The sequence below is a fragment of the Rattus rattus genome, chromosome 6 (assembly GCF_011064425.1).
Source record: "Rattus rattus isolate New Zealand chromosome 6, Rrattus_CSIRO_v1, whole genome shotgun sequence".
Lineage (NCBI taxonomy): Eukaryota > Metazoa > Chordata > Mammalia > Rodentia > Muridae > Rattus > Rattus rattus.
In genome coordinates this window covers 83470421-83485051 of record NC_046159.1, presented here as the reverse complement: position 1 = coordinate 83485051, position 14631 = coordinate 83470421, and the positions used below count along the sequence as shown (strand labels likewise).

General features: G+C 37.8%; 1 protein-coding gene across 1 annotated transcript in view; it reads right to left on the bottom strand.

Annotated features, from left to right (window-relative positions):
- Positions 1 to 2112: 2112 nt before the first annotated feature.
- Herc6 (HECT and RLD domain containing E3 ubiquitin protein ligase family member 6) overlaps positions 2113 to 14631 on the bottom strand; it is a 54905-nt gene continuing 42386 nt past the window's right edge. Inside the window, exons 17-24 of the mRNA XM_032906418.1 lie at positions 14345 to 14479; positions 11938 to 12081; positions 10074 to 10240; positions 5903 to 5966; positions 5528 to 5598; positions 3912 to 4095; positions 3713 to 3815; positions 2113 to 3463 (exon numbers count right to left, since the gene is read on the bottom strand). Coding sequence (XP_032762309.1) covers positions 3249 to 3463; positions 3713 to 3815; positions 3912 to 4095; positions 5528 to 5598; positions 5903 to 5966; positions 10074 to 10240; positions 11938 to 12081; positions 14345 to 14479 — 1083 coding nt within the window. The 3' untranslated portion in view covers positions 2113 to 3248. The remainder of the gene's footprint in view (positions 3464 to 3712; positions 3816 to 3911; positions 4096 to 5527; positions 5599 to 5902; positions 5967 to 10073; positions 10241 to 11937; positions 12082 to 14344; positions 14480 to 14631) is intronic.

Here is a 14631-nt window from a genome sequence, read left to right as displayed (position 1 = left end):
TTTAGTATAGTGTGTGACTAAAAAAAAAAAAAAAAACCATAAAGAAGCCTGATACTAGTTAGGACCACAAATGAAGAGTTTCTGTTAAACCACAGTACAGACTGCATGTTAATTCTGTATCCCAGAAAGAACTGCAGGGAAGTGAGGTCTGATTCAGGCCTGGGCTCTTACCAAGGGTTAGGTTCTCTAACTCAGAACGCTCGGCTAGCATTGCAAAGTTCTAGGTTCTACTCCCAGAGACAAGGAAAGGGAATCTTGTTTGGCCATGTGTTGTTGGACATATATCTGACGTTTTAGTTCTGTTCTGTGTGATCTAATGACCTGTACACACCCCCTCCCAATCCATCCCATCTTTTTCACTTTATACACAAAGTGAGTCACAAAATCATTCTATGTAAGTCCCTGTATTAGTTACTTTTCTATTGCTATGACAAAACATCATAAACAAGGCGTCTTACAGAAGGGAAGTTTACTTGGAGCGATATAGTTCCAGAGAGGTAAGAGTCCATCACGATCACAGGGGGGAAGTGCGGCAGAAGAGCAGGCAAGCATGGTGGCTGCTGGAAGCTTAGACCTTGATCTATAAGCACGAAGCAGACCATACAAACTGGGAATGGTGCATAGCTTTTGAAACCCCAAACTTCACCCCCAGTGACACACTTTCCTCCAGCAAGGCCACACCTTCTAGATCTACCTACACAGAGCCACCAGCTGGGAACCAAGTATTTAAATCTCTTAGCCTATTGGACCATTCTCATTCAGACCACCATACCCTTCACCATTCATTGTTCTTTTAAAATTACGCCTCAGCTATTCTGAGCCCTTTCCATAATATACTTTAGGATCTTTTTATCAATGTCAACAGAGTAAATTGTTGAAATTAAATTAAATGATCATTTGACTATATGTGGTAGTCAGAAGTCTCAGCCTTTTAGGCCTAAGAACAAACAATCTCTCCAGACAGTAAGAATCACAGTAAGTCTCATACACAGACATAGACAGTCAGACACACCACACACACACACACAGACATATATACAATATACATAGAGATACAGACACAGATGTATACACATACACACCATACATACAGGCAAAGATACAGACAAATACATACCATATACACACAAAAACACAGACATGCACACATATGCATACAGACAAAGATACACATATACAAATACATAACATACATGCACACACATATACAGGCATGCACACATACACACCATACACACACGCACAAACACACATACAAAAACCTTAGAAAAAATGACATGTTGCTATCAGTAAATATGATCTTTCTATATGTATTAATTTAAAACTTCTTTAGTTTCTTTAAACAATATAGTTTTCATTGTGAAATAGTTAAAAACTTATTCAAATTACCCTCTGTTACTTTTTATTTTTTTATTGTAGATTACAATGTATTTCCAATTCAATGTGTGCTTGTGATCTTGAGTCCTGAGCTCTTTCTATATTTACTTAATGTGCTTTTTGACAGACTCTTCTACATAGTTGATATAATCTTTTAAAAAAGGTGTTTTGTACTTTGGTTTTTAATTAATGTCTTTTATTGCCATTATTTATAATATGAATTCATACCCTGAATACAATGATACATGGACATGATAGGCCTTCCCATCTCCTTGGCAGTGGGCAGCATTTAGTCTTTTGCCATTAAGAAATAAACTGTATCGAGGTTTTATCAAATTGGCAGTTTCCTTTAGGCCTTGTTTGCTTTCTCATACGTGACTAGGTGCTAAATTTTGCTTAGTTACTTTTCTGCCTATTCTGAGATATTATATGGGCATTCTTTCCTACTATCTGTTGAGATACAGTTGATTTTTACATGCATTTGTGGGCTAATTCCTACTCCGTTGTGAGGCATTATCCTCTCCATTTTATTGGATGTTCTAAGTATATTAGGAGAAGGATTGATAGAAGGAGGTAGTGAAGGATTTTGGTATCTGTAAACATAAGATATTTACAGTTTCCTTTCTCTGTGACATCTTTGGTACTGGAGCAATGCTGGGATCAGAGAATTAACGGAGGAGTATTCCCTCTTCTAATGATTAATTTGCTCTTGTTGCAATTAATGAAATCATTTTATTATCTTTAAATGATCTATTTTTAATAAGTTTATTTGGTCACTTTGGAATCCAGTAAACACATGAAGTCTGATAAGTCTATAAAGATAAAACAGCCTTATAGAAATGGAGCTTTAATGAAGAGGGGTTGTCACAGCAGCATATATGTCATTCTTACAACAAATTATATGAGTTTATGAAATCATTTCAAAACTGTATAATGCAATTTAAGTTTTAACATTAAGTAGAACTAGTATACAAGATGTATTGGTCTTTTCCCATAGCAGTTATGTTGCTTTGTTAATCTACTCTATAGCATCATAATAAGACATATTTCAACTTCTTCACATTTTACCAAACAGAAGTAGGTGTAATAACAGGATCTATATTTAGAATGTATTTTGGAGCACTATTAAGTATCTTTAAATAGTAATAAATATAAACACTTAGAAGTTGAAAATAAATCATTTAGCATTTACTAAAATCACAACTCTAAATATATTCCTTAATGCAAAATATACATCTATATGCTTCAAAAACTGTTGAAAGCAGTACATATTTTGCTTATTTTTTCCAAACTTGGTTTCTTAATACTTTCAAACTAATAGTTTATTGTTGGTACAATAACACTTTAAATAAATAAATACTATCTTATTTTTATTTTATTTATTTTATTTTATTTTAGGTGTTATTAGCATGTATATCTATGCACCATATCCATGGTGTGTTTTGGAGGCCAGAGGAGAGTGTTGGATCCCCTAAGACTGGAATTACAGACAGGATGTAAGCAGCCATGTGGGTGCTGGTAATTGAGCCCTGGCCTCTGGAAGAGCAGCCAGTGATCTTAACCACTAAGTTCTCTCTTTAGCCCCTAGTCTTGAACATTTTTAATATTTAGTATATTATTAAAGGAACATAGTTTGTTCAGAAAATATTGCAGCCAAAACAAACATTCTAAAAGAGCAATGTTAGGAATGTGGCAAATGTTTTATAGAATTCTTTCACTAAAATATTATTTTATAACTTATTTATCTCAAAAACTAAAGTAAAATCCTTTAATCTCTTGTCCCTAATTAGATTAAGGAAAGACAGAAGAACCCCAAAGTGAAAGACCTAATCCCTGAGGCTGTGGACTGCTGGGAGGTGAATGCTTCTGCATCATTCCGGCGAGATAAACCCCTTGTTATTGTTGATTGCAACCTGAAGCGCTTCCTTCATCCTCCTCATTGTGGAATACTTAGGCAGGTCTAGAATACTGTGACATGTCAATGATCTTGGGTTATCTTTTTCACTGAAGACTTCAGGACACCGGAATCTTATTCCTTCATTCTGTAGGCCTTTCACATGTAGCCTATCACATCCTGTAAGAAACACTAGAAAGGAATACAATTTTGTTAAGAATTTTCATCTAGAAAATTTCAAGAAACATAAGAGGAATTAATGACCACATTTAATAAGTCTTGAGTGTACTTTTTGTGCAGAAAAACTGTGCAGGGACAAGGACAGGGGCAGGAAAAGCCTAGAAAAGTCATGGCTATTGGGGTTTGTACACTACAAATATATGTGCCTTGCCACTAAAATGATCTATTACATGAAGACTGGATATCTATTATAGTACTTACAGAGGAATTTTTTCTTTTCATCCAAAGTTAGTTCATGGAAAGCCTTCCAAAACAGTAGAATAGTTGGGTGTGATTTGGAATATCCATTTTCATACTTTGAATTCTTGAGAAGAAGATTTAAAAAGAGTTAGAGGAAGTTTTAGGAGGGATAAGTATCAGTCATTTGGGAAAGTTAGAGGACACTTGGGTTACCACTTACATTTTCAAATTGTTTCCAGTCACAAGTAGGGTTTCCAATTATTGCTGCCATTAGTTCTTCAGGCTGGAAATGCCTAATACTGTCCCGGTTACACACCTTGTAAAATCCTCTATGAAATTCGTCATAAATCGTCTTTATAGAAATGTTAAAAATGTAATCAACACACTTGGACACATAGTCTCTCCTTGAGGGGAAAAAAAAACCAATAACATGCCTTATCCATGACTACAATACTATTTTTCTCTCTTAACTCTATTGAGAAAGGAAAGTGTATCTTCTGTGTAGCCCACAAGTCTATACAAGACAGGGAAATGAAAACCTGGCTAACTAAAAGAAAGGTCCTTAGAGAATATAAGAGAAGGACTCAGACGTTAGGGTATTCTCATTTTCCTTATTGCAAGGAGCAATTGTATCTCCGATCTGAATATTTGACTTTGAACAGGGACATGTTCCAGTGGAACATGGAAATACATGGAAAATGCATTTAACACATCTGACCTACTAAATATTGTAGCTTAGCCACTTTCCTTCATTAGCTGCTTTCCACCATCAGAAGAAAGTGTTGTATCATATATAGGTAGCTTAGAGAATGATCAGAAATCCATGGAGTATGGTAACTGTGGAATGCCATATGCTTTCACATCACAGGGAACTACGGGAATAAGTTCATCCATTTGATCCTTGCTTCTTTGCCTCTACGCATTCCTTTCTGACATCCTTAGCTGGCTACTTCTTGTTCGTAGGAAACCACATAGTAAACATTCTTTCTAGCATGTCATATGTCTTTATGTGCTGCCCTCTCACGCTCAAGATGAGGCTAGCAAGAAGGCCTCCCACAGATATGGTCCTTGAATTTCCAGAACTGTGACATAAATAAAACCCCTTTCCTTATAAAGTTACCCAGTATTTGATGTTTCATTATAGTAATGAAAAGTGGACTAAGTGGGGTAGCCACTAGAAACATGCCCAACCCCCTCCCCTTTAAACAGCCTTTGGTAACTAGCCTATTTAACCACCTTTCTCTGTCCTCCTATAACCAATAGTGTGCTGCCAGTGCACCAACCAGTTTTCTGAAAGGAGGGAGGGGGAGGGGGGTGTAAGGAGACAGAAAGAACCAGAATACAGAGAGTGGGCAGAGGGAGGGGAAACAGAAAAGGCAGGAAGGAAACCGCATTTGTATCCTTTGCCAATGTTTATGTCCTGAATTTTCCTGCCATGGCTGACTTCAAATTACTAATAATAACCTGTGAACGGTGATGGAAATTTTGCAATCAGATCTCATAAACTGGTACCAACTGATTTACTTAATACATTACATGTATTAAATTGGGGTATCAGCTTTCTGACCACTAGGATATAAGTTACATATTTTGCTTTTTTCATGGTTCCATCACTAATATCTAGAATACAGTATAGCATAGAATAGGGACTAAAAAGTTACCTTAGAGGACAGAAACATTTATTCTTAAACCATTTCTTCTCTTCTCCTACCTGTTTAGCATTCTAAAAACCAAAATTCTAAAACGAACATCCAAGAAATTCAAATATACTTTAAACTGTACGAATACAAACATTTCATGCCTATTCAAAGTAGACATTTAGGTCTCTAAACTTACTTGTTGGTTTCATTCACAGGCACAGAGATCCTATCTGGAGTTAAATCAACATCTCTTTGATCCCAGTATATCTATAACCAAAATATAATCAACTGATAAACATGAACGTGAATCTGTCATCATTATCCATACATCCTCCCTAAAGTTTTACAGAGTAATTATCTTTTAAAATATTGAAGGTTCTATAATAAAATTATTTTTAATGTAATAGATAATGGCTGGGAATATATCGTAATTGGATAATCCTTCATTGGCAGAGGTGCAATCTCCAGCCACAGCTTGTGACACTAAAACATACATACAAACAAACAAACAAACAAATAACAGCAAAAACTGATTAAAGCCAACCTATAATCAAGATTTCTTGCTACTCACAGAAAAATACATGTGAAGTTCTTCAATATCACCAGCCTCACAATTTAGAACTTCTTGCAAATTCCTATTGAAAAATTGATTTAAAATGATATATTTGATACTATAGAATTTCAAAGTAATAATCCTTCAATGGGGAAAATTAAGTTAAGACAAACATGCACAAAATTCAGTATAAATTTTGTCTCCTACCCTTTCCCACTCATCTTCCTAGAATAATCTTGATTTAGAATTTGATTTGTTAGTCTACTCTACCTTATGGCTAGCGCTGTGTATTGTGAAAACGGTTATGCAGACAAGATTCTAAAGCAGAGAGGAATTACTTTGCAAAGTCTGGAGGTGTCTTTAGTTGTCACAATTAAAGGTTGTCATCTAGTGAATAGTTACCCCAGACACTATTAAATACATCACATACCCAGAACAACCCGCCACAAAGAGAATTAAAGCAACCATGTGCCTATAGTTACGGCTCAGTAGATGCTCTTGTTTGAGAGGGAGGAGGCCCAAGGTTGGATCCCCAATCAAAACACCCAAAACAGAAAAAGTCAAAGTGTCAAAATTGCCACTCTTGAAGAACTCCTTTAATAAAAACTTACCACTAATGGATGAGAGAGAGAGAGAGAGAGAGAGAGAGAGAGAGAGAGAGAGAGAGAGAAGAGAGAATCATTTCATTCAATTTGCTATCAACACTTTAAGAAAAATCTGTGGCAGAAAAAGGACATTTTATGTATATTCACTTAGGTCCTTGCGAACCTGAACACGCTTCTAATTTTGGATGAACCATATGTATATTCATTTATGGCACTATATCTTTATAAACCACACATATGTGCACTTATGGTATATGCACTTATGGTACTAAATCAATTTATAAACCATATAAATGTACTCTAGCACTATATTAATAAACCACATCTATATAGATGCACTTATAACACTATTTATAAATTATATCTCTGTATAAACATAGTGGTAATACTATATTTTTTTCTTTTTCTTTTTATTAACTTGAGTATTCCTTATTTACATTTCGATTATTATTCCCTTTCCTGGTTTCTGGGCCGACATCCCCCTAATCCTTCCCCCTCCCCTTCTATATGGGTGTTCCGCTCCCCATCCTCCCCCCATTACCACCCTCCCCCCAACAAATACGTTCACTGGGGGTTCAGTCTTAGCAGGACCAAGGGCCTCCCCTTCCACTGGTGCTCTTACTAGGCTATTCATTGCTACCTATGAGGTTGGAGCCCAGGGTCAGTCCATGTATAGTCTTTGGGTAGTGGCTTAGTCCCTGGAAGCTCAGGGTTGGTTGGCATATGGGGTTCATATGGGGTCTCGAGCCCCTTCAAGCTCTTCCAGTTCTTTCTCTGATTCCTTCAACGGGGATCCCATTCTCAGTTCAGTGGATTGCTGCTGGCATTCGCCTCTGTATTTGCTGTATTCTGGGTGTGTCTCTCAGGAGAGATCTACATCCTGTTCCTGTCTGCCTGCACTTCTTTGCTTCATCCATCTTGTCTAATTGGGCGGCTGTATATATATGGGCCACATGCAGGGCAGGCTCTGAATGGGTGTTCCTTCTGCCTCTGTTTTAATCTTTGCCTCCCTATTCCCTGCCAAGGGTATTCTTGTTCCCCTTTTAAAGAAGGAGTGAAGCCCCTGAAGAAAGAAATTGAAGAAGACCTCAGAAGATGGAAAGATCTCCCATGCTCATGGATTGCCAGGATTAATATAGTAAAAATGGCCATTTTACCAAAAGCGATCTACAGATTCAATGCAATCCCCATCAAAATACCAATCCAATTCTTCAAAGAGTTAGACAGAACAATTTGCAAATTCATCTGGAATAACAAAAAACCCAGGATAGCTAAAACTATCCTCAACAATAAAAGGACTTCAGGGGAATCACTATCCTGAACTCAAGCAGTATTACAGAGCAATAGTGATAAAACTGCATGGTATTGGTACAGAGACAGACAGATAGACCAATGGAACAGAATTGAAGACCCAGAAATGAACCCACACACCTATGGTCACTTGATTTTTGACAAAGGAGCCAAAACCATCCAATGGAAAAAAGATAGCATTTTCAGCAAATGGTGCTGGTTCAACTGGAGGTCAGCATGTAGAAGAATGCAGATCGATCCATGCTTATCACCCTGTACAAAGCTTAAGTCAAAGTGGATCAAGGACCTCCACATCAAACCAGATACACTCAAACTAATAGAAGAAAAATTGGGGAAGCATCTGGAACACATGGGCACTGGAAAAAATTTCCTGAACAAAACACCAATGGCTTATGCTCTAAGATCAAGAATCGACAAATGGGATCTCCTAAGACTGAAAAGCTTCTGTAAGGCAAAGGATAGTGTGGTTAGGAAAAAACAGCAACCAAAAGATTGGGAAAAGATCTTTACCAATCCTACAACAGATAGAGGCCTTATATCCAAAATATACAAAGAACTCAAGAAGTTAGACCGCAGGGAGACAAATAACCCTATTAAAAAATGGGGTTCAGAGCTAAACAAAGAATTCACAGCTGAGGAATGCCGAATGGCTGAGAAACACCTTAAGAAATGTTCAACATCTTTAGTCATAGGGCAAATGCAAATCCAAAGAACCCTGAGATTTCACCTCACACCAGTGAGAATGGCTAAGATCAAAAACTCAGGTGACAGCAAATGCTGGCGAGGATGTGGAGAAAGAGGAACACTCCTCCATTGTTGGTGGGACTGCAGACTGGTACAATCATTCTGGAAATCAGTCTGGAGGTTCCTCAGAAAATTGGACATTGAACTACCTGAGGATCCAGCTATACCTCTCTTGGGCATATACCCAAAAGATGCCCCAACATAGAAAAAAGACACGTGCTCTACTATGTTCATAGCAGCCTTATTTATAATAGCCAGAAGCTGGAAAGAACCCAGATGCCCTTCAACAGAGGAATGGATACAGAAAATGTGGTACATCTACACAATGGAATATTACTCAGCTATCAAAAACAATGACTTTATGAAATTCATAGGCAAATGGATGGAACTGTAAAATATCATCCTTAGTGAGGTAACCCAATCACAGAAAAACACACATGGTATGCACTCACTGATAAGTAGATATTAGCCCAAATGCTTGAATTACCCTAGATGCATAGAACACATGAAACTCAAGAGGGATGATAATATTATATTTTTACAAACCACATCTATCTGTACCATCTTATTACAATATATTTATAAACCATATCTCTCTATATATACATGCTTATATCCCTATATCCCCATCTATGTAATTTATTAACTGCATCTATGTATATGTATTTATCACACTATATTTATTATGAACCATATATATGAACTTATAACACTGTATCTATAAATCATATCTATCTATACATATATGCACTTACAGCACTAATTTACTTATTTTTTTTCTTTTTTTCAGAGCTGGGGACCGAACCCAGGGCCTTGCGATTGCTAGGCAAGCGCTCTACCACTGAGCTAAATCCCCAACCCCCACTAATTTACTTATAAACCATATTACATTTACATGTATTTATAAGTATAGCACTGTATCTGTTTATAAGCTACATATATATGCACTTACACATATTTGTAATCCATATCTATATATGTATATGCACTCATAGCATTATATATATATATATATATATATATAATAAGAAGCATGACCCATGTGCATCCTGAGAACTCCCCTAAGTACTTTCCACCTTGATAAAGAGCCCAGATCCAAGTCTTTATTGTATTAGCTCTTACAGAGGAACATCTGCGTTTTCTTCGTTTCTTTTTTTTTTTTTTTAAGATTTATTTAATTTATATGAGTACACTGTACCTGTTTCAGACACACCAGAAGAGGGCATGAGATCCCATTACAGATATGTGGTTGCTGGGACTTGAACTCAGGACCTCTGGAAGAGCAGTCAGTGCTCTTAACCACTGAGCCATCTCATCCCCCTCACCCCCACCACCCTTTTCTTCATTTCTGAAAGCTTACTCTATTTACTGTAAGTAATGCTTAACATAAGCCCATCTACAGCATCTACAGGGCACACAACATTACAATTGAAGAAAGACCTTACCTGTGTCTCTTCATGAGTGGTACTATTTATACTTAAAAAGATGAGACTTAATGCTGCTCTTATGAAGCAAATATATTTACTCACCTTCCCAAGAGAAGACTAAGGTCTTTTAAATCTTCCAAAGATGGATTTTGCTCCAAAAGTTTTTTATATAAAGCCAGTGGGAAAGAAAGGTTGATAACCTTTGAATTGATTAGGGAGAGTCCACATAAGATCCCAAAGAGGAAATATCTGCTTTTCTCAAACTTGGGCTGGAAAATAAATTTGAAAAAAAGTTCCTATGCTATTATAAATAATCAGTTATACAAAGGCACAATTAGACCAAAAAAGAATAAATTTTAGCTCTTTTTAATTAACATCACAAGTTAGAGAAAAACTGGTTTCAAAATAATTAAAAAAAAAGACTGTTTTAAAAGTTATCATACAATTTAAATTTCTTCCATAATGTTCGTTCTATTCTTTATGTTTATTTGTTTGTTTGTTTGAGACATACTGAGCAAACTTTCTTCTTTTGATAGTTCTCAAAACTGTATAGCTGAGGGTGACCTTGAACTCCTCTTGCCTGTATCTCCTAAGTGAGGGATTATAGCCACACACCGCCATGCCCAGCTTCTTGCATAATGTTCAGTATAAATTAACAATACAGAACATTAAGCAAATGCATTTCTGGTGACTGATAGTATTTCTGAAACAGGCTTGGATGGAATTATAAAGTTTTCCTTTGGAATGTTAAGGGCCTAACTGTCCAATTCATGGAGACAGGTGACAATGAGGAAGGACAGTTGTTCTGTAACGATATTTAAATTTAGCAGAATGAATGCCAGATGAGTGTTCTGGGAGTGTTGGCTCTGTTCGGCCATGCAGTCCCACACGGGGCTTACCACTGGAGTGGCGCTCATGGGGCCGCGGTCTCACTCTGGCATCCTGTCTTACAATGTAGACTCTGCCTGCAGACGAGTCACAATTCCTTGTGCCAGGAGACCTTTTGAGAGCTGATTTATGTCAGCACCATACCCTTGGACTTGGACCTCTGAGCGCCTTAACAAAGTACTTGGTTACACTAAGGCTACACCAACAAAAACCAGACCAATGCAGCTGCTTTTACTTTTCTTCGCTGCATCTTGTCATCCTGGTTAGAGAAACCAAAACAAAAGTACAAAAACTTTCCAGGCCAAAACTGCAGCCAAGGGAGGAAGCTTCTCTAGTGCGACATTCCAGGATTGCTGCTCCAGGGCCTTTCTGGCCGTTAGCAGAGGTTTAGTGACTCAAACGATGTGTTTTCTCCTAGCTCTCCTAACCTTATTTACTCTTCTGCAGGAATTCTGACATGAGTTAAAAAACAGCACAAACAATCCGCAAAGGCCTCTCCTAGGCCATAATTTGTAATCTATACTCTGGTTCAATTTGATTTTGCTGTTTTATCAAGCCATTTATAAATTAAAGTAAGTGTGTGTGTGTGTGTGTGTGTGTGTGTGTGTGTGTGTGTGTGTGTGTGTGTGTGGTCTGTTTTCTACTGAACAGAACTGTATGAATATGCTTAAAAGTGAGGGCTTTGCTGAGTGTGGTACACGCCTACAATCCAAGCATTAATTAAGAAGGTGGAAACGAGGATTCAAGACTACCTTGGAATATATAGTAAGACACTGAACAAGACATTTTATAAAAAGATAAAAGTGAAAAACAACCTTACAGTCAAAGGAATCAACAATCCTCCCTACTAGCTTACCAACAGTCTCTCTCTAATTTGAAACGTTCCGCATTAGAACTCTCAAAATTAAGGACACAAGCAAGGAAATGGTTTTCTACAAATTGCCTGATCATGCCATGGCACAGCTGCTGCCCCCTGGGTGATGTGGTACTACTCAAAATGGAGGTGCCACATGGTACAGTCCTGAGTTTACACTCTGATTTGCATGTAATGCATTTTATTGGGAAAAACATAACTTACATTGGCTGGAAACCACATGTTGGAACCATTTTCAGGATACATGAACATTTCATATTTGGGGTCTGTCATCTCTTCAAATATACAGTGGAAGAACTCAGAACTCACTCCCCAACCCTCAGGACGAATTTCATTAATAAATCCGACCTAAAGAAAGAAAATTTATTTCAAGGCTCTTATTGAAAATATAGCTCTTTGTTCTTTATGGAGAAGTCTCCAGCCTGTGCTGGACCTCTTGAGCTCACTACAATGGCAAGATCCACACAGCTCTTTTCCTTCTCATACCGTCTTCCCTCAGTTTGCTGCCAAGCAGTGAAAGCCGGGAGGAACCTATTTATTCTCCAGTTGGTAAGACAGTGAGTGGATCCTTTAGATTGACATGCCTACACCTACCACTGGAAGAAGGAACAGTGACGTGATATCAAATTTGATATGCCTTAAACCCATGAGTCATGAAGTTCTCAAGTTATTCCACCTTACCTGTCCTCATAGTATCTTTCAGACTGAGCAACCCTGGCTCTAATGAACAGCTATTTGTGTTCTCCAGCCCTACTCAAAGTACTTCTAGTAGGCAGCCTTTCCAGTGAGCATGGACCAGTATCTTTTAATATACATGCACATATTAAATCTATAAAATAAAATATGTATTGTATGCATCTTTCTCAAAAAAGAACAAACAAACACACACACACACACACACACACACACACACACACACACACACACACACACACGAGATTCTCTTTTTAACAGTTCTCCATGTCTCTGGATTTGATGGCCATGATTTTACCCTGACGATTCTGACAATTTCTTTCCTGGCTAACTTATTTGCGTTCATTAATTTATGTATCTGATTTTTGGTGCTAGGGGATAAATTGGGCCCTCAGATATGATAGGCAAACACTGTACCGCTCCTAGGTCTTGTATTTTGACCACTTACACTCTCATCTGGTACCAGGAAAATCCACTCCCTTTGGAACTCCAGACTCCAGCTCTTACCCACAGCATTTGTCAGTATTCAGTTCTGTACATATTTGGCCTGAGGTGCTACACAGTAAACACTCTCCCAGGCATCCACAAAGGATTAAATGAAGAGTGGCTGGAATTGAAACCTATATTGCAGAGCCTAGACATACAATGTGGGGGAAATGTGCCTATTACATTAGCTATCTGTTGGGTGCATGAACAGTCCCAGTTCTTCACTATTTCTTGATTGAATTCTTTTGAATATGATTTTGCAATGTCTCCCATTAAGAGATTAGTATATTTTCCCAGCATTTGGCTTGAGTTCATTCATGAGTACTCTTTGACTCAAACAATATTTAATGATTCCTAGCTTGCATTTCCAGCACTGCTCTGAGAAGAACATGCTTGCTGGTCCCAAGATGAAGAAGGACATTAAAGTATAACCCAATGTCCTCAGCTAGTAATAGCATAGCATAGTCAATCCTCACCTATCTTTTGGATATATGAACAAACTCAAACAAAAATTTGTATTGCTAAGAATGTAGCTTATGGTAAAGCACTTACTTAGTATGTGTGGAAACTCTGGTTTTATTCCTAGCCTCTTACATACAAATACATATTGGTATAGAGGAATAGACACCCAGAAATTCAGTTGGACTAGAAGATTTTAAAATAAATTGTTATTTTTATGACACTAAGTACTGGAATAATTCATTATAATCATCAATAAGTGAGTTAACCTGCAACTAAATATGTAATTCAACCTTCTATTGTCTCAAGGGAAAGGGGGAATTTCTGGAAACCAGGGTTGTGAATGCATCTCCTTAATTATGAAGGTTCCTTCCCACAAAAAGAAAGAAAGACCCACCCATCTCTAAAATTTTAACCCAGAATTGGTTCTGTATAAAGGAAATACAGAGACAAAGAGTGAGCAGAGATTGAAGGAAAGGCCATCTGGAGACTGTCCCACCCGGAGATCCGTCTCACATGCAGACACCAAACCCAGATACTATTGCTGATGCCAAGAAGTGCTTGCTGACAGGAAACTGATATAGCTGTCTCCTGAGAGGCTCTGCCAGAGCATGACAAATACAGATGCAGATCCTGGAAGCCAACCATGGGACTGATCACAGGGACTCCAATGGAGGAGTTAGGGGAAGGACTGAAGGAGCTGAAGGCGCCTTATCTGGATCAATGGGTGGGAAGCCCCTTGGTCCTGTGAGAGCTTGGGCAATGAGACGGGAGTGGGTGGGTGGGGGAACACCCTCATAGAAGCAGGGTAAAGGGGAATGGAATAGGGGGGTTGCAGAGGAAAAGTTGGGAAAGGGGATAACATTTGAAATGTAAATAAAATAATCAATTTTTAAAAAGAATCAAGTGCAAGAAAGCAGATTAAAAGAGAGAAAGAAAGAATCCACTGAGGTTTTTTTGTTTGTTTTTTTACCGATAGTGGCTTCCTAAGGTCAAAGTCTTCAGCTTGTCTTAATTGACGCAAGGTGTCTTCCACCAGATGACTTCGTCTGACTTTCAGTATAAAGAATGGGCATCCCATCTTTTCTGGAGATGCAGCGACTTCATGCTTTGAGAAAAAGAATTTGTTAACTTGGTTCTTATCAGAGATAAAAGTATGAATGGTGGAGCAGGCCTACAATCCCTGGGGGTAGAGGCTAGAGGATCAAAAATTCAAGATCTGGGGCTGGTGAGATGGCTCGGCAGGCAAAGGAACTTACT